We start from the raw sequence: 26396 nt of genomic DNA on the forward strand, positions 1-26396 counted from the left end.
AGACTACCAATATCTAGTAATACCTAGTAAAACCATATACACAAAACTGATGTCCTTTTAAAAATGTTATGCCAGCCACTGAGAGGGAGAGAGGGGGATCCAGTTTGGATGTATCTCAGATAAAAAGTTAAGATATAACTGTCTTAATCTGAAATATTCTTATAATAACCACAGAGTCTTCCTCTGTGAAAGTGATGAGTTACGGGATAGGTTCAAATGTGGGTCAAGCCATTTGACATTCCACATCACCTCTGAGTTTTGCCCTTTTCTGTGCTAATGCAAGTCTGGAGTTTGTCTTACCTGGCGGCACAGCTCTTCCCACTGTCTTTGCAGAAGCTCTATGCGCTCATTCAGGATGGAGATATCATCGGCACTGATGTATGCACACAGACTGTCCTTCAGCAGTGTCAGCTGCGCCAAGTCATCTGTCCAGCTCCCAACTGTGTTTTCCAATTCCTAGATTAATAAAAAAATGTGAATACCCATGGACATCTATCATCAACAATTTCTGAAATGTGTTTGGAATCCCTTCTTGATACAATCAGCTTTCCTTCCCATTCTATTTGATCATTTAACTTGGTATCTACTTTACCTGCTTCTTACAAAATCTAATAATTTGCTGAGGTCTTCTGATAAAGTGCTAGGTTGCTTACAGAAACTTGCCACTATCTATTTAGCATTTCATTGGTGATTTCTGACCATCTCTTCTAAATTGAACTTTCATGACTGCATTGATCTTTTTCACTTTTAATTGACTTCATAAACTGCTAACCCAGCCTTTCTTTTTGTCCCAAGTTACTGACCATGTTTGTGAAAAACCCGACTCCTAGTTTTAACTTTTATCTTCAAACACTATGAGTGGCTACTTTCTGTGATACAGACTTACAATGTAATAGCTGAAAAGATCTGTTTCTATTATTGTTCAATTTAAAATAATGGACTAGATACATTTTCTGCAGAAGCAGAGATTTCTTAAAAGTACTGAAAGAACAATGTGTACTCTGTCCTTTTTGGGGATGACTTAAGAAAAAAATCCATATAGCAATATTCGAATGTGCTGATGTTAATTTTTGTAATGTTTTAAGCGGATGACTGGTTTTGTAATTTGTTTAACTCTTACTCTTTGTCAGCTGTTGCTGGTTCTAGATTCTAGCTAATTGTGTACATGAATCAGAGTATGGTTTTGTCCCCTCTCTCTTTGTCTCTTCACACAGGAGCAAAGTTTCCAAAGGCAAGAGCAATTAACGGTACTGTTCAAGGCCAACTTCCTAGGCAATTTAAGCAAACAAGGCTGAAGTCTGAATTTTCCAGGTAATTGCTTTGTTATGCTGCTAAGGGTGGTTTGGGGAAGAGGAGCAGGAAGCTGGACCAAAATGCATCCTTTTACTCTCCAAACTTAATAGCAGGGTGTGTTTGTAACTGTCATACGTTTTGGGAGATGAAGTCCCATGGTAATGGCGTTTGGCTAAAAGACCAATCTCTCCAGGTGTATTAAATATGCAGTTCTGTGCATATCCATAGATGTATTAAATTGTCAGATCAATGTAAAGCTTTTCTTCATTTTACACCAATCTCCAGCCCCCAACTTAACAACAGATTTGGTATATGGATCAAAAAAGAAACAAACACCATCACCAGAAACAATTGTTTCAGGCTCATGGGCTCCCTTAGATAAATCCATGTGGTAAAAATATAGCTTCTGGATCTAGCAACCCTGATTTTTGATAACTCTGAAAAGTTATTAAACTTCTAGAAACCTCTGTTTTCACATCTATGTAAAGGAAATAACAGATAGTCCTCATGAGCTTGTGCTCATGGTGACTGAGCTAACACTGGTATGTATGGTCAGTGGCACACAGGCGGAGCCCAATAAATGCCTGTTTATCATTATCGAGGTTTTCTTTACTCCTTTGTTATAAATTTATAACTGCAGATTTAAAACAAACTTTCTAATCTTTGCATGCTTCTGATTTATATGTCAAGATATTTCACTCAGTTACTATCCATGATGGTTATACCATCTTTGATTTTTTCCTAAATATGCCTTTCAAGTTTCAAAGACTATCCTTGAATTTTAATACCAAGGAATAATTTTTATAGCCACACTTTTCATGATTTCTACACTTCTCTGAAATTAATCTTAAATGCTTGCAACTTCTTAGCCAAAGTGAAGCTGAGAACTTCTAATTAAAATCTAATTCACCTTAGCATGCATGAAATTTTAAACAGTATTACTGTAGTGTAGTAATTTGCAAATGACGTGGACATGTATAATTTCTTATAATTTGAGGACATGTATAATGTTTTTCAAAAAGATGTTTTAAAGGTAGTTCTGATCTGTATATCACTCAGCACTCCACGTGGCTATATCGGCATGAATGAAAAAAATCCTACAGCCACCAAATCGTGTTGGTCTCAGAAAACTCATGATGTGAGAAGTGATCTGTATTAGCTACTAATTTGCTTCCAAGTATGATTTGAGGTGCTGATCACAATTTTTAAGTAATTAAAGAGTGAGGGCGTAACTGAAGGATTGTGTGTCTCCATGCAGTAACTGAGATCAGATATTTGCAGTTCCTATTTTCCTTACAGAAGAGTCTGGAAGGCAGGGTTTGCTCCTCCAAGGGACAGTGTCTACAGAACTTCCGGGCTGCTGAGCCTTCTGTCAATTACTCTTCTGCTAGAATGATTCTTCAGTGCAGACACGTTAAAAAGATTCCTTTTATTGTTTTTGACTCAGCTTTTAAATATCTTTTAATGTCATGAGTTACATGTTCATTTACTTAAAGTAATTTATAAACTAGTCTATAATTTCATCAACTGCAATACCTCAACAGCCAAGTTACACCAGAGTTATTTTTCCTAATGAAATAGACCAGGAACTTGCGTCTACATGTAGACTGCCCTCAGAGGTTGACTGGCTTGCTTTCAAAGACATTATTACAAGCAGAAGCACACAGGTAGGTGACAGTTAAAAGCTCAATCCAGTAATTACCTTGCAACGCATTTGCTCCGCATGGAGCTCTTCGTGGTGATCAGGGAGAGGTTGGGAAAGCTTCTTTTTGAAAGTTCGTAGTTTCTCCAGAGAATCAGCTATTCCGTTCTCACATTTTTCCCAGTCCTGCAATGGGAGGACAAAGAAAGTTCATGGATTTTTTTGCCCATGGGAGTAGGCAATTGAAAAAAAAAAAAAAGGAAAATACTTTTAATTCCCAGAGAAAGAATTAAAGTTACACTGATGAATAATGTGAAGATGTGTCCACTCAGTGTTGCAGCAGGTGGCATCAGAAGGTTGAGTTCTGAACTCTTATTACATATGTGCCTTTAAGCAGGTAACATGCTATGTCTTACTTTACCCTATGAAAATGCAAATAATACCAGCTCCCTACGCTTGTTGGAGGGTGAAAGGAAGCAAGGGGTGTCAAGTATGAGGCACCCAGTACAATGCCCAGAATATTATAGGTACTCAACTATGTTATCAGAGTCTGAATCTATCTGCCGAGGTGAGAGTAGACTCACAGCACCTCTTCTTCCCTAACCCCATCTGTAATTCCTCCAATGTCCTTTCTCAAATGTGCTGTAAGGGAGAAATAAAAAAGAGGATATGGAATCTCTCTGAGGATGAAAAATTTTTGAGGAAGAGGAGTTGAAGTGTAAAAATAATATAACCCTGACTCTGATTCAATCAATATATGAACAGCGTGAGGCATACACATTTGAATTATTACTGAAACAGAAACACAACTACAAAAGGCATGACATTTCACTGGCTTTATCTTGATAGTACTGAAACATGTGTAACAAAGGTTTAACTATAAGACATAGAAACCCAAACTATAAGAGATAGAAACCCAAACTAATCAATAAATGGGGAAAGTGAGATAATACAAAATTTAAACAAATATGTATCTAGTGGCCAAGACCTGAGAATGCTCTTGAAATTATAGCGGGTAAGTGGTAGAGAGCAGTAGTACAGATGTGGTAGATACCTACAAGAAATACATATATATGTATTATGGGGTTACGTTTTGGAAGGTTACACACTAAACTGGTAACAATGGTTACTTCTAGGGAAATAATAGGGTTTGGGCAGTTGTGTGTGGGAAATTTCACTTTTTACTCTACATACTTCAATGATCATCTGAAATTTTTTTTTATCAGACCCATGTATTTCTTTTGTAATTGAAAAAATAAAGAAAAATATTGAATGAACCATCATGGAGATTTGATTCTTTACAGCATTCAGTCTACAAATTAACTCATATCTGGTATCTCAGTACCAAGGCAAATTAACATCAACTAAACAAATCTCTTTAATTTTGCCAAACGATCCCCATTCCTGGCCTCTCCCCTCCCCAGTAAAGCTCTCCAGTGGCCACTTCCCACAACTTAAATTACTGAGCTCCAAAGAAAGAAACTAGAATTGCTTTCAGTAGTTAGCATGGTGGCAAATCATGTTGCATTTCCTTCACATTATCTCTTTCATCATGATGGGGCTCTTCTTGTCTGGACTCTATCTTCTCTCCTGATGACCTATTTTTAGCGTCATGACCCATAGGTGGTATCAGCACAACTGTCTTCTTTAAGAACTGTTGACTAAAGGGCCTCCCAACTCAAAATGTGTTTTGGTTTCTATATGAAACTGAGAGTTTGGCCCAAGTTCTCTTTCCTTCAAGGAACTTCCTAGAGGGCATTCCCTCTTCCCACTTACCAGAAAACAAAAAACAAAAAACAAAAACAAAAAGAACAAAAAACAAAACAATTGCCTGTCTTGGACAGATTGGTTCCAATTCCCCTTTGTTAAAATACGCCCATGATCCCAGCCTACACTTAGTTCATCCATGCTAAGCACAGTGAGGGGAGATGAACAGCCTCTTCTACTAACAGCATTCTGTCAAACCATCACACACTCTGAAACCTATCAACATGCAGCCACTAAATGTTCACTGATCTAAAAGAGAAAAGACCCGCCTCTTATTTTTCATCACAGAATTAGGATATGACAGTGAAGCCAGTGAACATGCAGGGAATAGAACTATAATGACTATATTTTGGCATGTTTACTCAGAGAATTAAACTAAGAGCTAAAAATAGAAGAGCATTATAGCTGTGGTGAAAAGATACACTAAAATGAGGCTGTATCAACATCAGAAATTTATCTTCACAAAGCCCTTCTTAGGCAAATAGGTCGCAGTGTATGACTCAAAATAAAATAAACTTTAAGAGGGAAAGAATAGGGATTCCCCTTTCCAAAACGGCTAAGATTCTACATGAATTACTAGGAAATAACCAAATGTCACGGTCCGCAAACATCTATCAGAGTGGATGTTTTATGTATCAACAAATAGCCTGACAAGAGAAGCAGACGCAGTGACTCAGTCATCTCGCCTTATTAAGTGTCATAGGAATGTGTCCAAAAATCACATCACAAATAAAAAAAAAATATGATTAACATGTTCTCTACAGAATGAGTTTCACTGTTTTTAATCCTTTCCTGAAAGCGAGAAGAAAAAAAAGGAATCAGTCATATTGCATTACTGATGAATTGTACTGTGTGTAAATAATAGCTCTTCAACAGATGTCCAGTGGTATTTTTGACTGTTTGCTAAGGTAACGTATTATGAAATAAGATTCAATAGAATAAACCCAATGGGTGTGCACACATTAAGCATTAAAAAAAACAATAAGTATTCTATTAATTTTAGTCATCACCTTTGATCCAAAAAAGTGACAGTCCAAATTTAATAGATAATCTCATTAAAGTGTTGGTGATTATCAACATAAATAAAACTAGTATTTAGCTGTGTTCACTTTTTAAAAGTGATAATAACAACAACAATGATAATTACTATCATTTATTGAGTGTTCACTATATGCTGGGTACTTGCCACATAATTTACTTTCGTTATTTTTAAATCCTCGTAATGCCATGAAAAGGAGGTATAATCATATCTTCTCAACAGATGAGGAAACTAAGGTTTAAATAGGTTGAGTTGACCAGGTTACTTGGTTTATTATGGTTTTAACTTGGGTTTATCTAAGTTATAGCCCATGTCCTTTTTCAACTGTTGATTTAGTTATATATTATACACAGAATTGGAAAGTGAGGGAGAAAAAAGTGTATCGTGGGAGGTCTGGATGAATCTACATTTCTCTAAACTTGCTGTGTGATCAGTAGGCTATCTTTATCCGACCAAAGGCCTAACATACCTCCCAGAGATTTTATCTTTTAACGTGTTTGGATAAGCTAAGATCAAATCAAGAGTATCTTCTTGGATAGGTTTTACCCTGCTATAAAATAAGAGATACCAATCTTAAAAACCACTTTAGAGCCTTAGATTAGCGAGTGGAGTCTACTCTTCAAATTCTTGTCTGAATTTATAAAGTCATAACATGGCTCCAGGCTTAGCACTGACCATTAATCAGAACTCATCACTTGGATGGTCTTACTAGACTTAAAATTACTTTGCTGGGGAATTTTCCTGGAAGACAAACTGCTGAAAACTGAGAAATTTTCCAGTTCATGCAAGGCAGGACAAAGTCTTAAAAAAGACATAGGGGGTCAAGATATGGCAGGGATGACAATGACTTTCTATTACTAGATTTGCAAGACAACAGTGGGAACAGCTCAACTATTAAAAGGGCTTCTTAAATTGCATTACGAATACAGGAGGGAAGAGTTGAACTTACTTTCAACAAGAAGGCCAGTTTTTTCTTCTGTTCTTCCAGACATATACTGGCTGATTTCCATTTCTCTTGGATTTCAGTGAGCTCAGCTTGCAAGGCAGCCTCGGCCCCATTGTCAGCAGAGAGCAGGAGCTGCTTGCCAGCCTCCACGGTTAGGATGTAGCTGCCTTGCTGTCGCAGGAACACTTTTTCTTTGAACTAAAAGGAACCACAGCTTTTTAATTCCTCAATCCTTTTTTTCAATATTTCCCTATTATAAGTGTTTTTAAATAACCATTGCGATGGTTCAATATCTGCAAATCAGTCAAAATGATATACCACATTAACAAAAGGAAAGATAAAAACCATATGATCATCTCAACAGATGCTAAAAAAGCATTTGACAAAATTTAGCATTGATTCACGATAAAAAACTCAACAAAGTGGGTGTAGAGGGAACATATCTCAATATAATAAAAGCCGTATATGACAGACTCACAGCTAACATCATACTCAATGGCAAAACCTGAAAGTTTTTCCTCTAGAGATACAAATAAGACAAGGATGTCCACTTTCACCATTTATATTCAACATAGTACTGGAAGCCTAGCCATAGCAATCAGATAAGAAAAAGAAATAAAAATCATCCAAACTGGTAAGGAAAGAGTAAAATTGTCATTAGCTGCAGTTGACATGATACTATGTACAGAAAACCCTAAAGACTCCACTAAAAAACTATTAGAATACATGATTTCAGTAAAATCACAGGATACAAAATCAATACACAGAAATCTGTTGCATTCCTGTATACAAATGACAAACTAACAGAAAGAGAAATTAAGAAATCAATCTCATTTATAATTGTATCAAAAAGGATAAAATGCCTAGGAATAAGTCTAACCAAAGAAGTAAAAGACCTGTACTCTGAAAACTAAGACATTGATGAAAGAAACTGAAAAAGACACAAAAAAAATGGAAAGATATTCCATGCTCATGGATAGGAAGAATTATTATTGTTAAAATTGGCCATTTTGCCCAAAGCAATTTACAGATTCAATACAATCCCTATCAAAATATTAATGGCATTTTTCACAGCACTAAGGCAAATAATTTTAAAATTTGTATGGAACTACGAAAGACCCTGAATATCCAAAGCAGTCTTACGAAAGATAAACAGGGAATACCACACTCCCTGATTTCAAACTATTCCACAAAAACTACAGTAATCAAAACAGTATGGTACTAGCATAAGAACAGATACATAGGTCAATGGAACAGAGCAACAGAGGGACCAGAAATAAACGCTTTTTCCAAATGCCTATATGGTTGACTAATACATGACAAAGGAGGCAGGAATATACAATGGAGAAAAGACAATCTTTTCAATAAATGGTGCTGGAGAAACTGGACAGCTACATGCAAAAGAATGAAACTGGCTTACACCAAACACAAAAATAGACCTGAAATGAATTAAAGACCTAAATATAAGACCTGACACAATAAAACTCCTAGAAGAAAACAAAGGCATTACATTCTTAAACACCAGCATTAATTATTTCTTTCTGGATATATCTTCCCAGGCAAGGGAAACAAAAGCAAAAACAATCAAATGGGACTACATTATACTAAAAACCATCTGCACAGCAAAGGAAATCATCAAAGAAAAAAAGATATGAAAAGGCAGCCTACTGTGTAGAATATATTTGAAAATGATATATCCAATAGGGGCTAATATCCAAAATACATGAAGAACTCATACAACTCAACACCAAAACAAAACCAAAAACAAAACAACCAAAATAATCCAATTAAAAAATGGGCAGAGAACCTGAATAGACATTTTTACAAAGAAGACATACTGATGTCCAACAGACATATGAAAAGATGCTCAACATCACTAATCATCAGGGAAATGCAAATCAAAACCATAATGAGATACCATCTCGTACCCGTCAAGAGTGGTTAATATCAACAAGACGAGAAATAACAAGTGTTGGCAAGGATGTGGAGAAAAGGGAACACTCGCATACTGCTGTGGCATTTTAAACTGGTACAGCCATTATGGAAAGCAGTACTGAGGTTTCTCAAAAAAACTAAAGATAGAAATACCATACCATCCAACAATTCTACCTCTGGGAATTTTCCTGAAGAAACAGAATCACTAACTTGATATAACTTGATATATATACACTCTCATGTTTTTCACAGCATTATTTATAATCATTAAAATATGGAAGCAACTTAAATGTCTACTGATAGATGACTGGATCAAAAAGATGTGGTACAAATATAGAATGGAATTTACTCAGGATGAAATCTTATCATTTATGACAACATGGATGTATCTATAGACTATTATGCTAAGTGAAGTAAGTCAGACAGAAAAAGAAATGCCATATGATTTCACTTAGATGTGGAATCTACAAGATAAACTGAATAAGTAACTCTAAATTTTTGCATACATAACATGCCCTCTTTTATCCATCAAGCATTTACTGAACTACTACTTTGTGCATGAATGAAGCAATGTATGGATGAGTGATCATTCAACAGGGAGAGGCTTAGTTTCTGTCCCCAAGTTAAATACAGTCACAATGCAATATGCAAATTGTTCTATAAGATTGATGCACAGGAAACACTGTTACTTTTTTCAAGATTTATGACATCTTTTTACTCCTCTGCAGAAAGCATTTGTGATGTTTACTGGATACAAACTACCTAAATCCAAGACCAGTGCTCAAATCTCTAATCCACATGGGACGTACAGAGAGGATTCTCCAAAGTGGTAAAGGCTTCATGAATTTTGAAAAGCATGTGAACAAAACCAGATTAATAAGAAGGACCTGGTGTGATGAGGGCCAGGAGTCAGGGAGATGATGCCTTCCACCGCACAGAAAAATGAGGACGGGCAAATTCACTATACAAGTTAAATATAGTGAATTCAGGATACTGGACATAGTTTTTGGGAGCTGGAAAATAGAATGCACATAAAAGAGTGGTACAAGATGAGGCAAGACCATGCCTTCCATAGGAATTTGGTTTTTATAGTAAAAGTGGCCCAGGTTCGCATAAGAATGTTAAGCAGGGAAGTAAAGTATATGGATTAAAGCACTCAGCAATAGGGAAGAAAGTGGAAAAATGGAATGGAAGAAGGGCATATATTAGACATACTAAGGTTAGGAAGCTCCTATCTATCTAGGCAAGAAATCATTAGCACCTAATCTAAGGTAGTAGCAGTAGGGCTGGAAACCTGAGGCATTTTAGATATGGGGAAGGTGAGAAAGAGTAAAGCAAAGCTCTAGAATGACTCTAGACCCCTGACAGATAGAGCAGCCAGCTGGTGGTAATATTCCCTCAGACTGGGGACATGGGAAAGGACTAATCCAGAAGGATTGGTCCAGAGATCACAGGCTCCACGGACTCATGCAGACACACACTGCATTGGTGATACACACAGATGTAAATCTAAAAGGCAGCTGAATACATGGATGAAAAGTTCAGGAGGTGAATTTGACCAGATGTTAATTTAGCCCTTCTCTGCTGGTGAGGGGTAGTTGAAGCCTCTCCCAGAGAAGTGAGGCGGGGAAGGAAGCAGAGGATGTGACCATCAAAGGAAGAGGGCCCCACGATCTACACTGAAGGGCCGAGCAGAGCGTGATGAGGTACCCATCTCAGAGGCTGGAGTTCCCCATCCCCAGGCTGGTGAAAGCAAGGGGTTAAGAGCTCAAACAGGACTGAGCCTTTTATCTTTACTAGAATAGTTGTTACATGATTAAATTGCTTGTGAGTAAAATGTATATAATCAATGCGAACTTTTCCTCCCTTTCCATTGCGTTTCCATCCATGCTGGGATTCAGTGAGCTGCTGAGAGGCCTGTGAAGTGGATGGAGCCTTTGAGAAAGGCTGGGACTTTCCATACCATCATCATTAAAAAGGGACTTTGTAATGCAATCATTTTATATATTTCTGTTGACATCTGAGAATAATGCTTGTCCTCATTCCAGTGTCACTCTAGAATCCTTCTGAAGAATTGAGGCTGGGGTAAAGTGTGCAGTGGAAATGTAGAAGAGGTTTACAAACAGCATGTCTTGCACTTTACCTGCACTTCATCAAAGAGGTTCCTTGCTTGTTGCAGTGGTATTGGGACACTTCCGAGACCACTCGTGGGTAGATAGGACACTTCAACCAACCATTTCCGAAGCTTTTCTGCCATCTCCCTATAGCGCTGCCACTGGTGAATCTGGCTGTCGATGATGCCCCTCCTCTGCTGGGCCCTGCGAATCACTCCCTGCCACTGATTACTGAGAAGTGTCAACTTCAGGTTGAATTCATCCCTGGCAAAACAGTTACACAGGGGAAAAACACTGTTATCCTGGATGTAGTTACACAATCATCCAATGAGTGTGAGCTCAGAGAAGTGATCTCGTGCAGAGATTTTCAAATATGATGCCATGATCTGTTGTCAGGTCAGTTGTTAGTAATTTGAGGAATTATTAACAGTTAAACTATTGGTGTTTGCAAGCAGTGAGTGTTTTTATGTCTCAGCACAGGCTGAAGTAATTTCTGTAAGACCATTGTCACTTATTTTCTGCCTGAGTGCATGGGAGGGGAGGGAGCAAAGGGCCACAGATGCAACGGCAGGGTCTGCCACAGGCGACAGCATCTCGTGTGCGCTAGAGCAGGAGAAAATGAGGACCAAAGCTTATTTACAACCTCTGTCTTCTGCTAGATTATAAACTACTTTGGATGAACTCAGCAATAGCTATCATAAACCACTTAAATAAACTTGTTATTTTTAAATGTCTTTTTTGAACTGTACTTCACAAACCGTCAGTACTCCCATCAAAATAAACAACCCTAATCTTAAACAAATTATCCCACCGATTAACCTACATTGTCCCTTCTACATTTTAAGCCCACGTTGCTTTATTCTTAAAAAATGAAAACAATCTAGTCATCACTGTCTAAATAAAGTTGTCCATTTACTTAGAGAAAGTAAATTTTACTTAAACTTTCTCAATTTCTAAATTATCTAAGATCTTTTAGTTCATTCTTCCTACCTTTGAAAAGGTTGGTAGTTCTTCATTCAGTTTTCTTTAACATTCAACTTGGGGGCTCACTGGTTTGTGCAGTATCAAATGGAATGAGATTCTTTGTATATTACAATGTTATTTACACATTTGACTGCTAAAGTGTAACAGTACTTGTTTTTTTCTATTTTATTAGTTTTTTGCTTTGCTTCCCTAGATAAAACTATTCTCTCTTGAGAGTCACTTCAAATATGACTTGGACTTATTATTCGGGCCTCCTATATTCTTGATACCCCCTATTATCTAGGGCCACTATGACTTTGATTTTTATAGCCAAATGTGTTATTACTGCTTCAGATTTTAAAAGGGAATTCTGATATTTATAATCTAACTGCAGTATGACTTAGGGTTATGAGACTTCCCTAAAAGTTACAAGCTCATCTATCATCTCTGAAAACATATAACCCCAGGCCTTGAGTATGTCCTGGAACGTGAAAAGTGCCTACATATTGCTTCCCTATTAGGTAACCATCCAGGATTTGGGGAGCTGTCCCCCTCAACTTTGTAGACCTGAGCTGTCCTGAGCTACCTGCCAGCATTAGGAACTACTGAAAACATGATACTGTTCCCACTGCTCAACTTGAACTCTAAAAAACAACCTTTAATGAACCTTTAAAACATAACACTTTTGTAATCCAATCACCAACATGCTCTAATCTGGATTTTTTTTTTTTTTTCACTTCTAACTTCCACAATTATCCTGGGGGCCAACCCTCTCATTTTCAGTTTGGTGTTTTTCCTTAACATCTAAAATTTAATAGATGTTGGCTTGTGTCTGAATTTCAAGTTTTATCTTATTTAATGACTCCAACTTTTATAATACTGTTATAGAGTTGGCTAAAAGCATATAAGGCAAAAGGTAATTTAACTGCATTTGAATTGGTTTTATTTTGAAGGTTTAAATTCTCCATAAATCTTACATATAAGTTTGGCTTACTTGGAGTAGAATAAATATGGTATCACATTTTGTCGTTCCAAGTTTAAAAATGAAAATCTTTCATGTATTTCCAAAGAAATATTCACTTAAAATTGGAATGGTTTCCAAAACAGTAAAAAAAAAACTTCTTAATAAAAGCAAAGATATTTTCTATTTTTAAAAATAATAATCATAACCACAACTACGGGCCCAAATATAGGAAAGATGTACATTAAAAAAAGAAATGATATTTATACTTCAAATGTGACCACAGAAAGTAGATGGAATAGAATACAAATTATTCCTAGAAAATGTAAATATAGTGCAAATCATCAATTCACATACCATAAATCTAAAGAGGAGCTAGATTTTACTTCTGCATTTTTAATAAAGAGATAGTCTGCTAAGTAAATGAAGAGGAAGCAAAATATCAGGTTGAGTGTAAATAGACTTAAGGTAGCAAACCATGTTCAAACACACAGGAATTATCATGGTGTGGAAAGGTTGGCTGGTCCTGACTAGAAACTAGACATGTGGTCTAGGCTTGATTTGGCTGTTACTTAGTTACATGACCTTGGTCAAATTAGTTCTCATTTCTGGGCCTTAAGTTTTCATCTATAAGTAAGAGAGATGTTTTAGAGATCTCTGTGTTTTCTTTGAGGAATAAAATTTCTATAATTGTCTGAGAATATTAGAAGCATCTGTTTATAAACCACTGATACATCATCAATATGATTCATTCTGATCTCTTTATTAATTCCAGTCTCCTACAGACAACTAGAGAAGGTTGGCCAGGTGATTTCCAATTACTCTATGTCCTTCATATAATATAATAGCAGTTCTTAAAAAAGATTCAATGCTCAGTCATTTCAGAGATTCAGACAAGCTTTTCCTCCAATTACTGAGGCTCTGCTGCTGTACAATTGCCTTAGGAAGATTGGATATGTGCCCTCTAATCTGCTCATTAAAAAGAAAATGACTAATTTACTGGAACCTTTCTTTATAATATCATATCAAAGATCCTACCTGTCATCAACTTGACCTTGTTCTAGAAGATGCTGCCCATCAATAATGATCGAGTGCAAAATCTGCTGACGGCTGAACATCTCTGCTTGAAACAACTATCATTAAAAAAAAAAAAAAGAAAAAGAACATATTTCAGAGTTCCAAATTTTAATGAACAGGTCTGTAATAATTTCCAAAAATGGTAGTTTTATCAAGGCTATGAAAAATATCTTCAGTTAAATCAGGATATATATGAAATCCTGCAGGGTAGGAATAATGTATTTTTAAACAATCAATTAAGGTATACATAAAGTTTAGTTTTTGCTTACCAAACCTGACTAAATGTATAATTACGTTTCCTTCTTTCTTTCAAAATCAGTATTAAAGCTAGTTAACACAAATCTGTATTCTGGTTTATTTTGTATGCAGAAAATGGCCTATATTCAGAAAGAGAGTAGCTTAAGACTTTTTAAAAAGTTTAAGAATTGAAATAAAGCACACTTTATTTTTGAATTCACTGTTTTTCAATTTAATTTGGTTAATGAAATTACTGCACTACTAAAACACTCAACAGGAAGTCTTTCAAATTATTTCCATTGTTTTTTACAGCCTTATTGAGATATAATTCACATACCATACAATTCACCTATTTAAAGTGTATAATTAAATGACTTTAATTATATGTATAGATCTGTGCAACCATCACCACAGTCATTATCCAACACCACACCACATAGACCGTTATCCCCTCAAATACTCCATGCTCAACAGCATTCACTCCATTTCCTCCCAACCCCCTAGATCTAGGTAACCACTAATCTATTTTCTTTCTCTATAGATTTGCCTATTTTCGACATTTCATGTAAACGGAATCAATGCAATGTACTGTCTTTTGTGACTGGCTTCTTTCCTCTTAGCATAATGTTTTCAAGGTTGATCCATGTTGCACTGTGAATCAGTACCCTCCTCCTTTTGATTGCTGAATAGCAGTTCATTGTTTAGATCTACCACCTTTTATTTATTCATCCATCAATTGATTGATATTTGGGTTGTTTCCACTCTTTGGCTATTATGAATAATGCCACTACAAACAATATTATTGTCAAGCTTTCGTGTAGACACATATTTTTATTTCTCTTGGGTATATACCTAGGAATGGAACTAATGGGTCATATGATAACTCTACGTTTAACATTTTGAGTAACTGCCAAACTATTTTCCAAAGCAGTTTCACCAGCAGTGTATGAGGATTCCAATTTCTCTATACCCTCAACACTTGTTATGTTGTTCATTGTAGCCATCCTAGTGGGTATGAAGTGATATTGTAGTTTGGATTGTCTTTGATTTCATTATCAGTTAACTTAATAAAACTGGACTTAAAAGACCTTACACATTTAAAATCTCTATTTTTAAAATCCAAACTAAGTGCTTCAAAATTAATCTCATTTTCTTTTAAGTTCTGCATTAAGCTTTTCTTTGATTTTAGGTAAATGCTCTCTCTCTCCCCATTTGTGTATGTTGCACAAATATACAGAGCAACTTAGTTACACCAACAAGTAGTAAAATAGAGACTAATAGCAAATTAGTTAATTTGCTTTTTGTATCTAGTTGTCTTTCAGTATTTCTTCAGAAATAATTTAATGCAATTTAATCAAAACATTACACTTGGAGATACTTGGTAGCTTGATTTCCTAATATATTCCCCTCCCCATGACCCTATTGGTAGATTTTCCCCATGATTCTGGCAGTATGAATTGCAGGGTATTGAAGCCTGCCACATGCTTATAACCCACTATGGAGCAAAGCCCTGGACCATACTTTGTAATTAAGATATCAGAACCTCCAACTTAAGAAAGAAGGCAGAAATAATGCATGCATTTGAGCAGACATGGCACAAGACAGAGCACTTTAATTCCTCCATGTGGCATCTTGCGTCATCTTCCAAAGATTTTAAACTATTTTATTACCCCAAAACCTATGGGCATAACTTACCTCATGTGCTCTCTGCTGTTCCAAAAGATGCTGATAATTGCCTGAAATCTCTACTGCTAATTTTTGTTCTGTTTGAACCAGGAATTCCATCCATGTTTCACATTTTTCCAGGAAAGTCTGATGTTGTAGTAAAAATGACTGCAATTTACTGACACAACAAAGGAAAAAGATAATGGTTATGTTGTCACTATGTATTATATCTTTAGTGTATAAAACTAGATCAAATATAGCATATGACATTAGATTACATGTTCTCTGCCTCCAATTCTAATGTGACCACCAAAAGCTTACATGTTAGGTCCTAAAATTTTAAAAGAATAAAATTTACAAGAGAATAACTGAAGGAAAAAGAAATTGTCATAGTAAGTTTTAAAAATGATAAACTTATGTATGTATCTTTAATGTATTCTTATGTAAAAGAGTTTGTTATATCAATAAAACAACAGTACATCAAATATGGAAACCTAATTGACAATATGAGTTTCTCCCACTTTTAGCTGGAAAGACCTAGAATTTATAAATACACACAAATCATGAACTTATTTCTACTGATACATAAAAGCTGCCAAAACATCTCTGGGTTACTCTACCTGAATCTTTCTGTAGTCTGCGAGGAGATCAGAGACCAGTGCCGGTTCAGACTCTGCACCCTTTTGATTTCCTTATCATTTAGGGGTAACCTATATCCAAGCTCATTGAGACGGTCTAAGTCTGGAGCCATGCTGCTGAATTTTAACATTTGTCCCTGAAAGCAAGATTTAAAAGCAGGTTCATCACTATGGTCAGAAAAGGCAGAGCTCTTTCAAAATGCTTGGTGAACTTCTGATGGCAGGAAGAAGCTGGTCTTTGGTCTCCTATGCACTTCTAGGCCACTTACTCACATTCTCCAGGGCTTCAAAAAGAGCTGCATCTCCTAATCAGTTCCTACTGCTGCTGCACTATTGTTGCTATAGCTACTCACTCTCTTTTATAGAACATTTAGTTGTTCGTGTTTTTACTTGATTTATTTACTCATAAGTAATTCTTGATAGAACTGTTAAAGGATGAAATTATGCTGACAACTGAAAAGGCTTGTTTCTTGGCCTTTATGTTTTATTTATCCATGCTAATCTGGTCCTTTGTTACTTAATAATAATAATAGTTATAATGGCATAGTTAACATTTATTGAGTACTTATTATGAACCAAGCATATTATAAGGCTTTATAGGTAATAACACATTTCATTCTCAAAACAGTCCCATCAGGTAAGTACTGCTACTATTCCCACTTTATAATGAAGAAAAAGGGGCACAGGAACTTTAAGTAAATTGCTCAAAGCCACCGAGCAAGTGTGTGGAATAGCAAGGTGAACAAGAGTTTTGCAGTCCTTGCTTGATGAAATCCAATCTCACTTGAGATTTGAAATCACCACATACTATCTTAAAAGCTTTAAGTCCTTGACCCCAACCCCAAAGTTGGTGCAACTCAACTGAGAAAGAGGTCTATGCTTTCAGATCACTTTTCTCCCTTCAAACACAGGACAAAGCTGTCTGTTGTGGTTTTCCCGTGAACCTTTGCAACTCCATCTAGGGAACTGGTTAGGGGAAGGAGAAAATGGCAGGGCACCTTTGGTTCTGTGTATTTTCTCTTTGCATGCTCTGCAAAAGGCTCATTATCCTAAAGAAAGAATAAATATTTCTGATTGTGGAAGCCAAAAGCATAACATAGATGGGTAGACATCAGCAGTGAACAAAACTGAAATGACAGCCCTTCTCATGGTGCTTACAGAAAGTAGATACTATTCCAATAGCAGAGAAGACAATAGTCATCACCTAATCACAAGAGTATAATTAAACGGTCTGCTGAAACATTGAAGAGAAAGAAGAGCATGCGGTGAAAGTGTGTCACTGAGGAGCCTGACCATGCACAGAAATGGAGGTTTCCTAAGACAGTAACATTGAATAAAATGACCAGGAGTTTGTTCCTTTTGGCGGGGAGGGAGTTGGTGGGGACAAGGAAAGAATTCCAGAAAGGGGAACATCACGCACACAGACGCAGGGAAGCGCCATGGCTTGCGAGTGGCTGGGAGACGAGATGGACGGTGGTGAAGAAGACACTCGGGAAGGTGGAAGCCAGGCTGTGCGGCGCCTGATGATCCACAATGATCTTTATCCTGATGGCAGTGGGAACCCACAGAGGGGTTTAAGCGGAGGAATGACATGATAAAATTTGTATGTCTGCTTTATTATTTTTTAACTTTACTGAATGTTTAAAATAGCTCATAATTAGGTTAAAACCCTCTGGAAGAAAAAGGTCATTCTGGCAACTGTGGGTTCTGGGGGCGAGGGGGAGGCTGCAAGGAGGTCCATGGAGGCTGTTGCAGAGAGACGAGGAAGCCTGAGCTAGGAGTGGATGATGGCAGAGAAGGAGATGGGAGGCTCAGCAGCTTTGAAGGAGGTGACCAGCAGGGCACGGGGAGGGACTAGCAGTAGGGAGGAGGAGGAGTGAGGTGGAATCCTACAACTGCTCCTGGCTGGGATCACATCAGGGGCAATGAAATCAGCTCCTGGTCATTGCCCCAGTTCACTCCTCAGGAGAGCAGGAAGACAGCACTAACAGGAATTTCCTTGAGAGTTCAGAACAGAAAGTAGATCTATGTTTTCCTTAAGGAGTTCTGAGTTGTCCTTAAGATTCTGAGGACGGAAGATAGAAGACGATCTGTGTCTACCAGATGAACACACTTACCTTGAGTTCTTCCATCCGCTCTTGGATGGTGGAGAGGTCAGATGAATGGCTAGGGTCCTGCCCTTGGAGTATTTCTTCAGCTTCTACTATCCAGGCCTCTAAAACTTCTAAACTCTTGGTAAAGGTTTCATAGTCGAGAACACCAGCCTTTTTTTTTCCACAAAAGAAAAGTGATATTTTAGAAATCTAGTGAAAGGGCAATTGGCTAATGAAATTATTTTTCATAATCTTGTGTCAAATTGCTATACACAAGATGCCACTCCTATAGAAACAAGGCTACATGATTTAAATTTTCTTCTCTTTATTAATGTAACTTCTAAAACTTAGCATTATTCCTATGTAACATTAATGAACAAATTAAAATATTTTTAAAATACATTATCAAACATAAATATGCTCTGTTTCTTGCAAAAGCTTAATAAGCTATAAATGTTAATGTTAAAGCCACTTCATGTTTATTAACTGTACGTATTTTGCTCAGTACCATGAAAAGAGGCATTGGTTAGGGGGCAAAATTACATTGTAAAGAACAGTGCAAAACTCCCACCTTTCCCTTGTTCCCACTGCAACTGCCAGGTTTGTTTATTTTAATTCCTTGGCTTTGAATGACACATTTTCGCAATGGGGAAAAATTCTTCTTTCCTGTGCTTAGGCCCTGATATTATATAATACCATATTTATAACACACACTGAATATGAGCTCTGTACCTGCAACAGAGACTGCTGTTTGCAGAGAGCCTGTTCGAGGGCGCATATGTGCTGATTCAAAGAGAGCTGATCAGATTGAATGGCTGCTGCTGCTGAAGCATCCACTTGTTGCTTGAGTTGCTCCCCCAGCTCATGGAGAACAAAAAGGGAATCCTTAACAGTCCCCAGGCCTTTGAGGAGGTCCTAGAGAAGACGAAAACATGCCCATCAGGAAGGAACACGTTAAGGGTACTCTTTCAACATCAGCCACCGGTCACACATCTAGAAATGCTCAATTCCTATTTGTCAAATTATTACACTAACTCTTCATCTGCAGAAGAAAAAAATCAAGAATTGAATCCAATTTGTTAAAATATGCGTGTCCATTAACATTTTAAAAATACATGTACTATTCTGTTAACGAAAGCCTCACAGGTGCCTAGAACACCAGGGAAATGCAGAAAACATACACAAACAAGAAAAAATAAGAAAAAAACGTTACCTACAAGTAGAGCCAGTAACTGCAAACATTCTGGCAGATTTTTTTTCTGCCTCTTCATGTAAGTTGATATGAAATCTAAAACACTGTGCTACATTTTACCTTTTCCTACTTTGTATTTTACACACAAGGAATGAGTTTGTCAACAATATCTCCTGTAAGGGTGATCACGTTACAGTGGTTACAGCAGCCCCTCCTACTCGGCGGGGTGTAGCCGCCTAGCCATGGCTCGGGAGAGCGGGGCTATAAGTAGACTCTATCACCCCTCTTTTCCATGGCCTCTCTTGCCCCTACTTTTTGTGGGACTCTCTTATATGGTCAAAATTCCATGTCAGTGGAAAGCCCCTGTTTTTGGTTTCCATCTGCCACTAAGAGAGAACAAATGACTTGTTCTTCTATCTGTTCAGCGGGTGCCCCACCAGACATAGCGAAAAGAGCAGAGCCTGCTGTGCCTACAGTGGCTACTGGGAGGGGGAGAAAAATAAGGGGCATTTTTGACCTTGACATCAATCTCAGACAAATTCACAGAAATAATCTGAAGCACAACACTCTAGAACAGGTTATCGACTCAGGAGATTGAAAATAAAAAATGATACACTTTGTAAGCATAAACTATATGGCAGGATTAAAAAAAGCAATTAATTATCTTTACTATAAATATTAAACTTTAGCTTTAAAATGATCCTTATTCATGTGAAGGTATTAGAATATGTTAAACTTTTATTTATGTGCTTTTATTCATTGCCTAATTCTAATACACTGATTTGGGAAAGTTAATAACACATCCTTGAAACAAGTTCATTAAAATAAAGACAAAGACAAATAATAAGAGTCAGATAATGGGTGAAACATGAGATCTGCTCTTGAAAACCTTAAGTAGGTTATTGGCAGCTACAGTGGAAAAGAGAAATATTAAAAAGCTATTAAAAAGGAGTATGCCAGTAAATCAGGAAGGACTTCTTTCTATCACTAAATTCTTAGAAGAAATCATTGCACTGATGCTCACATAAGAGATAACGGGCCTAAATGGACAATGCCTTTAACAGTGAATTTTTAAAAGCCATACATCATTCTCTGTCTGATCATTCATTGCCCATCTTTGTAAAAACTAGTAGCCTAAACTTTCACATTAGGAAAATGGGAAAACAACTCATCTTTAAAAAATGAAACAGTGGGAGGGGCCTCTTAAATCTGACACATGGGCAACTGTGTTCTGAAAACCTAGCAGGCTGTTTGATACTTAAAACATTTAGGCAGCTGTCTCACACACTGAGACATACCAAAAGCCCACACACATCAGTACTAGTCCTGCTAAACTTGCAAAGTCTCACCCAACTTCCTGACATACATTGCAATCTTGAATCCACGTAGCAACTTCGTCATCAGCAATGTCCTTGTTAGTGGCTGCCTTCAAGAGCTCATTGGTTCGGTCCTCCTGCTGCTGAACTGTAGCAGTGCACTGTTTGGAGTAGTCCTTGTGTCTCTGCCAAAGCTGAAGGAGGGCCTTGCTGGAGTGCAGCTGCTCAGCAATCTCTTCCAGCAAGTTATTCCATCTGGAAACAATAGCCAACACTCATGGACAGATGATCACCTCTTACCCAACGCGGTTATTTACTATTTTATTTTTCATGATCCTGGTTCATGTGAATATGGAAATAATGAGGGGATGTCTCTTTCTATTTAACATAATAAAAAGTAACATTGTCCACTCATATTTCAAAGGTAGCTAATAGGAAAGAGGTCAATCTTTGGGTATTTTAGTGGTTCTCATTTCTTTCTAACTATCTTCACTATTATCCTTTATTACTTAAAACATTAATAGTATCTACACATATACAGCTCAAATTCAACATGTCAGCAAGTTTTAATTCTATCATTGTTTATAATAAGGTTGTGATATAAATAATGCATAGCAGTATAAAATTAGCATGTTCCATACCTCATATTGATTTCTTTGAGTGTATTAGTAAGAGTTTCTATCACAGGTGGGTGGCACTCTTTTAACAGTTGGTTGGTAACAGAGCCAAATTCCTGTAAGTTCTTTTCCTGTTTTTCTAGATCATCTTGAAGATTCTACCAAAAGAAAAAGCGCCACAGATGACATGACAGGATCTAAATTCTAACAATCACGTTTAAAAGTAATTGTAGCCATTTTCATAAATATGCACACACAAATACGTAAATCATGCCTTTGCTCCAACGCTTTATAAGCTTTCTTTAGATAATCATTTTTACTTTTTTATGATTTTGTTCTTATGAGTGTGAGAAGCAATCCTTAACAACTAAGCCTTCTTATAGTGGCATCTGGAATTCTGCTGGAAAAGCTCACACAGGGTGTTCTTGTCCATCACCTAGTAGGAAACTATGACAGTGGTATGCATGCAATCTATCTTTGCGGTTCAAAGTCAAGACCCAGGTCTTTATTTTATTATGTACCTAGAAACTACCTGACAATTTAAGAAGTCACGGCTTCTCTGAGTACCATCTCTGGATGTTCTTCCTTGAGAAGAATATTTATTAGACAGCTATAAGTTTGTCAGCGTCTTCCACCAAGGACCAATGAAGGAAACCTTAAGATATTTCCCTAGAAATATTGCTGAAGTGACTGTTAGTAAAACCCCAAGGTGAAGTGGGTTACAAAAATCCAGTTCTATTTAACACCAATATCTGATTGTCATCAAATCAAAATACGCAAGGATGAGACCCTGAATCATTTTGTATGTTAAAACAGCGTCCTCAGGTATTAAAGAGAGAACAGGCTAAATTAAAAAGTACTTCTAATCCCCTCAAAGTTATAAAATATGCTTTTAAACTTATTATTCTCAAAATAGTAAGTTTTAGTAGTTCTTAGTATCCACAAGTATTTATGGTTTAAAGACTTTATATATATAATTTATTCTTCCTACCTCCTGCCCCACCCCCTAAAAAGGCATTCCCTGCAGAAAGTCTCTGCATAAGAAGTCAGCAACATATAACTCTTGATTGCCAAGCCAGGGAGTGGACTGATGTAAGTAGAGTACATGCTGGGCTCTTGCTGGCTTCCCATCCCTCAGGGGCCACCCTGCCCATCCCATTGTCTGCGTGATTTAGCTGGGGAGAAAGGGCAGCCACAGGTGAGTGCCCAGTGCCCAGGTGTGCAGGGGAGTGAGGGCAGCAGCTCATTTGAGGGCAGTGACCTGAGATCGCAGAGAATGCTGTGTTTAAGTCAAACAGCAGCAATGTCATTCTAGATGCACACAGAATGGACACACAGGGAACCAAGCAATAAGTGCTAGAAAGACTATAATGTGTACATGCTGGGTAGACCCACCGATATTATACTGAATGAAAAGAAACCAGCTTAATAGTATGAAAATTTACCACTTTTGCTACTTTTCTCTTTGTTTTCTTTTTAATCCCTTAGAATATGCTTGGAAAAGCAGGATAACAAGAGAAAGGGAAGATAAAAAGGCAGCGACAATGGATCAAAGAGGTTGATTTAGGGAAAAATTATTTTCTAAAATACATTTGTGTGGCTATTTTGATAATAGAATTTTAAAAACCATTTAGTTTATATACTAGCTAGTTCAGAATTTGATACCCACAAGCAAGTCTGATTAAGTAACAAATAAAGCAGGTAAATTTGATTTTAAATAGTTTTAAGTAATTAAATGCAAACAATACACAGCAATATTCCAGGATGGTGCTCGCATTTGCTGATTTTTTTAATTTTCTCAAATTAAAAACAATATTAAGGATGGGTTAAATTCATTCCTTACCTGAAGATTGTCTACCTGAACTTGCACAGCTTCCAAAGAGCCAGTCAGCAGGCGGAATCGGGAAAGAGAGTATCTGGCCCCCATGAGGTAACTGTTTATCTCATCAAAGGTCACTTTGTGATCGCTCCATTGGTTAAGCACTGACTTCAACAGTATCTTTAATTGCCCAACCTTTTCAAAGAGACAGACATTCTTCTAACTGTGTAATATTTAAAATGATGGAATGCATATTCAGTTAATGAAAAAACATTAACATTTAAGAATTGCATCAGGTTTCAGGCATTATAAATAAACTGAAAAAAAATTGAATTGACAGCAATGTTGAAATTTATGCCTTTTATACTTCTGAACATTGAATCTAAATTAAAATGCATAGAAAGGCTATAAGTATATACATAAAACGTTTATATATAATATATAAATGCATGCTTTATACACATAAGCCTGATAAAAGGTAAATATATTTAATACCACAGGTAGGAAATACATTAAATGAGTGTTTTAAATTCATTTAATACTCATAACAACCTTATGAGGTAGGTATGTATATTCATTATCCCCAACTTACAGATGAAGAAACTGAAATACAAAGAGGTCATGCGAATCACCTAAGTTCATACTGTTGGAATGTGAGAGATGTAGATTTGAACCTAGGCAGTCTGATCCCAGGAAAAGAATCTGATCCCAGGAAATGAATCTATCTACCTACCTACCTACCTACCTTACCTACTTACCTACCTATCTATCTCACACATGCACATATACACACACACAGACTCAAATGATATCTTACGACAAAACATCTAAGAATGTTCTGCAATATTTCTGCAACAGAAAAGTTAAGTTTAAGTTTGGTCCATTTCATTTAGAAAAGTACCTGTTTTGGACTTCCTGACAGTCACCTCTAATTGTCTAAACGTAATCTTTTGAATATGCAGTAAGTGTGGCCATGATTAAGGAAATAGATCATATAAGTTAATTTGTACTTGCATTCTCTGCTTTTCTTCATGAGATAAATTAAAAATAGTGAAAACAATCAGGATACCATCTAATGGGGAAAGGACTTAGAAAGTGTTGCCTCAGAAATGAGGCAATGTCTGTAGGTGCAGACAGATGGCAGGACCTAGCCTACGAAAGTCAGAACAGATGGGAAATACTGCCTGGAGATCAACGGGGATTTTTAGAGTCTATTTTTTCTTTGTATAAAAGTTTCTTTTTCATGAGAAGATGTTTTTATAAAAGAACCACTTTATTTATGTGGTAAATCGTTTCCAAAGATCTGTGATGAACTATAAAAACGCACACAATAAAATAAATTTAAAATTGGGTTAAAGGTAAGATAAAGAGAGGCTGGAAAGCTGCACCTGGAGAAGCTGTCACCTCGTGACAGGCTGTAAGAGGCTGTTGGCTGTCTGCCACTGGTCCCAGTTCCCTTAATCTGTTTGTGCTTCAGCTCCCATCTCTGCAGAGTGTGGATAATAACACGTGTGTGTGCACAGCAGTATTTATTACACGTATGCTTATCACAGGAGGAGTTAACAATCTATCCAGTGCATATTTATCAAATGTCTTCACAGAATTTACGTTGTAGTGAGACAAATTTCAACAGACAAGCAGACTATATCCTATGTTAGAAGCTGATAAATAATATATCAGCAAAGCAGAGAACAGAGTTAGGGAGTGCAGGGAGGGGATGCAGAAGTTGTCATTTAAAATAAGGCGGTTAAGAAAGCCCTCATGGAGATTGTGAATTTGAACAAAGATTTTGAGGAGAGGGCATGAGTCACATGGATATTTGGGAGAGGGTGTTCTGGGCAGAGAGAGCAGCCAGCATATAGGCCCTCAGTATGCAACATGCTGGTTGGGTTCAAGAGTTGGGGGAGACCAGAAGCAAAGTGGGACAGCAGCAGCAGATGAGGTCAGACAGACTGTGGGAGGCTGGATCATGTGGGCCTTTAGCCCCCCATCAGTTTTTGGTTTCATTACTGAGACAAGAAGCTACTGGGGTATTTGAGCACAGGACCAGTGTGATCTCACTTCTGTTCTAACGGGACATTGCTGGCATGGAGACTATTGAGGAGGCCACTGAAATAATCAAGGCCACCAGGGAGGGTGACTCAGGCATAAATTCTAGCTGCAAAGATGGAGCAGAGGCTGGATTCTGGATCTATTCTGAAAACAGGGCTGATAAGATTGCTGATGGACTTCATGGTTATGAAAGAAAGAGAGGGGTGAAGAATGACTCCATGGATTTCTACCCAAGCAACAGGACAGAGCTGTCCTTAATTGAGATGGCAAAAAGCATAGGTTTGTGGGGGAAGAACTGGAGCTGATTGGGGCGTGGAAGTTTGAGATTCTTTAGGTCACACAAGAGGAGATGTCTGTAAGTTAAATAGATGTCAACAGCTGGGTAAGTTTCTCTCCTGTCTCTGTCTCTATCTAGAGTTTAGGAGAGAAATCCAGGCTTGGGATACACCTTTGAAAATTGTCTGTGCCTAGATGATATCTATGGACATGGGAACTGATGAAATTATTAAGAAAGTAATGTTCATAATAATGTTGATTATAGATAACATCCAAAGCTAGACTTTCTTAAGAGGTTAATAAAATGGACTTAACAGTACAGGCAGACCTTATTTTATTGCACTTCACTTAGTGCTTCATTGATACTGTGTTTTTTTGCAAATGGAAGGTTTGTGGCAAGCCTGCATTAAGCAAGTCTATTGGCACCACTTTTCCAACTGTATTTGCTCAGCTCATGTCTCTGTGTCACATTGTAATTCTCACAATCTTTCAGACCTTTTCAGTATTATTATAGTTGTTATGGTGATCTGTGATCAGTGATCTTTGAAGCTATTATTGTAATTGGAGGGCCATGAACCGGGCGCAAATAAGATAGCGAACTTGATCCATAAATGTGTGTGTCTGACGGTTCCATTGACCAGCCATTCCCAGTCTCTCCATGTCCTCATGCCTCCCTATTCCCTGACACAACAATACTGAAATTAGGAAAATTAATAACCCTACAATGGCCTCTAAGTGTTTCTGTAAAAGGGAG

The 26396-nt window shown here is 37.2% G+C and overlaps 1 protein-coding gene across 13 annotated transcripts in view; it reads right to left on the reverse strand.

Moving 5' to 3' along the window:
• Positions 1 to 26396, reverse strand: part of SYNE1 (spectrin repeat containing nuclear envelope protein 1) — a 418491-nt gene that overhangs the window by 61964 nt on the left and 330131 nt on the right. For all 13 annotated transcript variants that reach the window (XM_073219768.1, XM_073219776.1, XM_073219775.1 and 10 more), the window contains 12 exons: positions 23339 to 23509; positions 21520 to 21653; positions 20929 to 21133; positions 19103 to 19285; positions 18395 to 18541; positions 16260 to 16414; positions 15670 to 15817; positions 13699 to 13793; positions 10766 to 11000; positions 6691 to 6885; positions 2996 to 3121; positions 301 to 456 (listed from right to left, as the gene is read on the reverse strand). In XM_073219768.1, the coding sequence (XP_073075869.1) occupies positions 301 to 456; positions 2996 to 3121; positions 6691 to 6885; positions 10766 to 11000; positions 13699 to 13793; positions 15670 to 15817; positions 16260 to 16414; positions 18395 to 18541; positions 19103 to 19285; positions 20929 to 21133; positions 21520 to 21653; positions 23339 to 23509 (1950 nt within the window). The remainder of the gene's footprint in view (positions 1 to 300; positions 457 to 2995; positions 3122 to 6690; positions 6886 to 10765; positions 11001 to 13698; positions 13794 to 15669; positions 15818 to 16259; positions 16415 to 18394; positions 18542 to 19102; positions 19286 to 20928; positions 21134 to 21519; positions 21654 to 23338; positions 23510 to 26396) is intronic.

This window comes from Manis javanica, chromosome 13, assembly GCF_040802235.1.
Source record: "Manis javanica isolate MJ-LG chromosome 13, MJ_LKY, whole genome shotgun sequence".
NCBI lineage: Eukaryota > Metazoa > Chordata > Mammalia > Pholidota > Manidae > Manis > Manis javanica.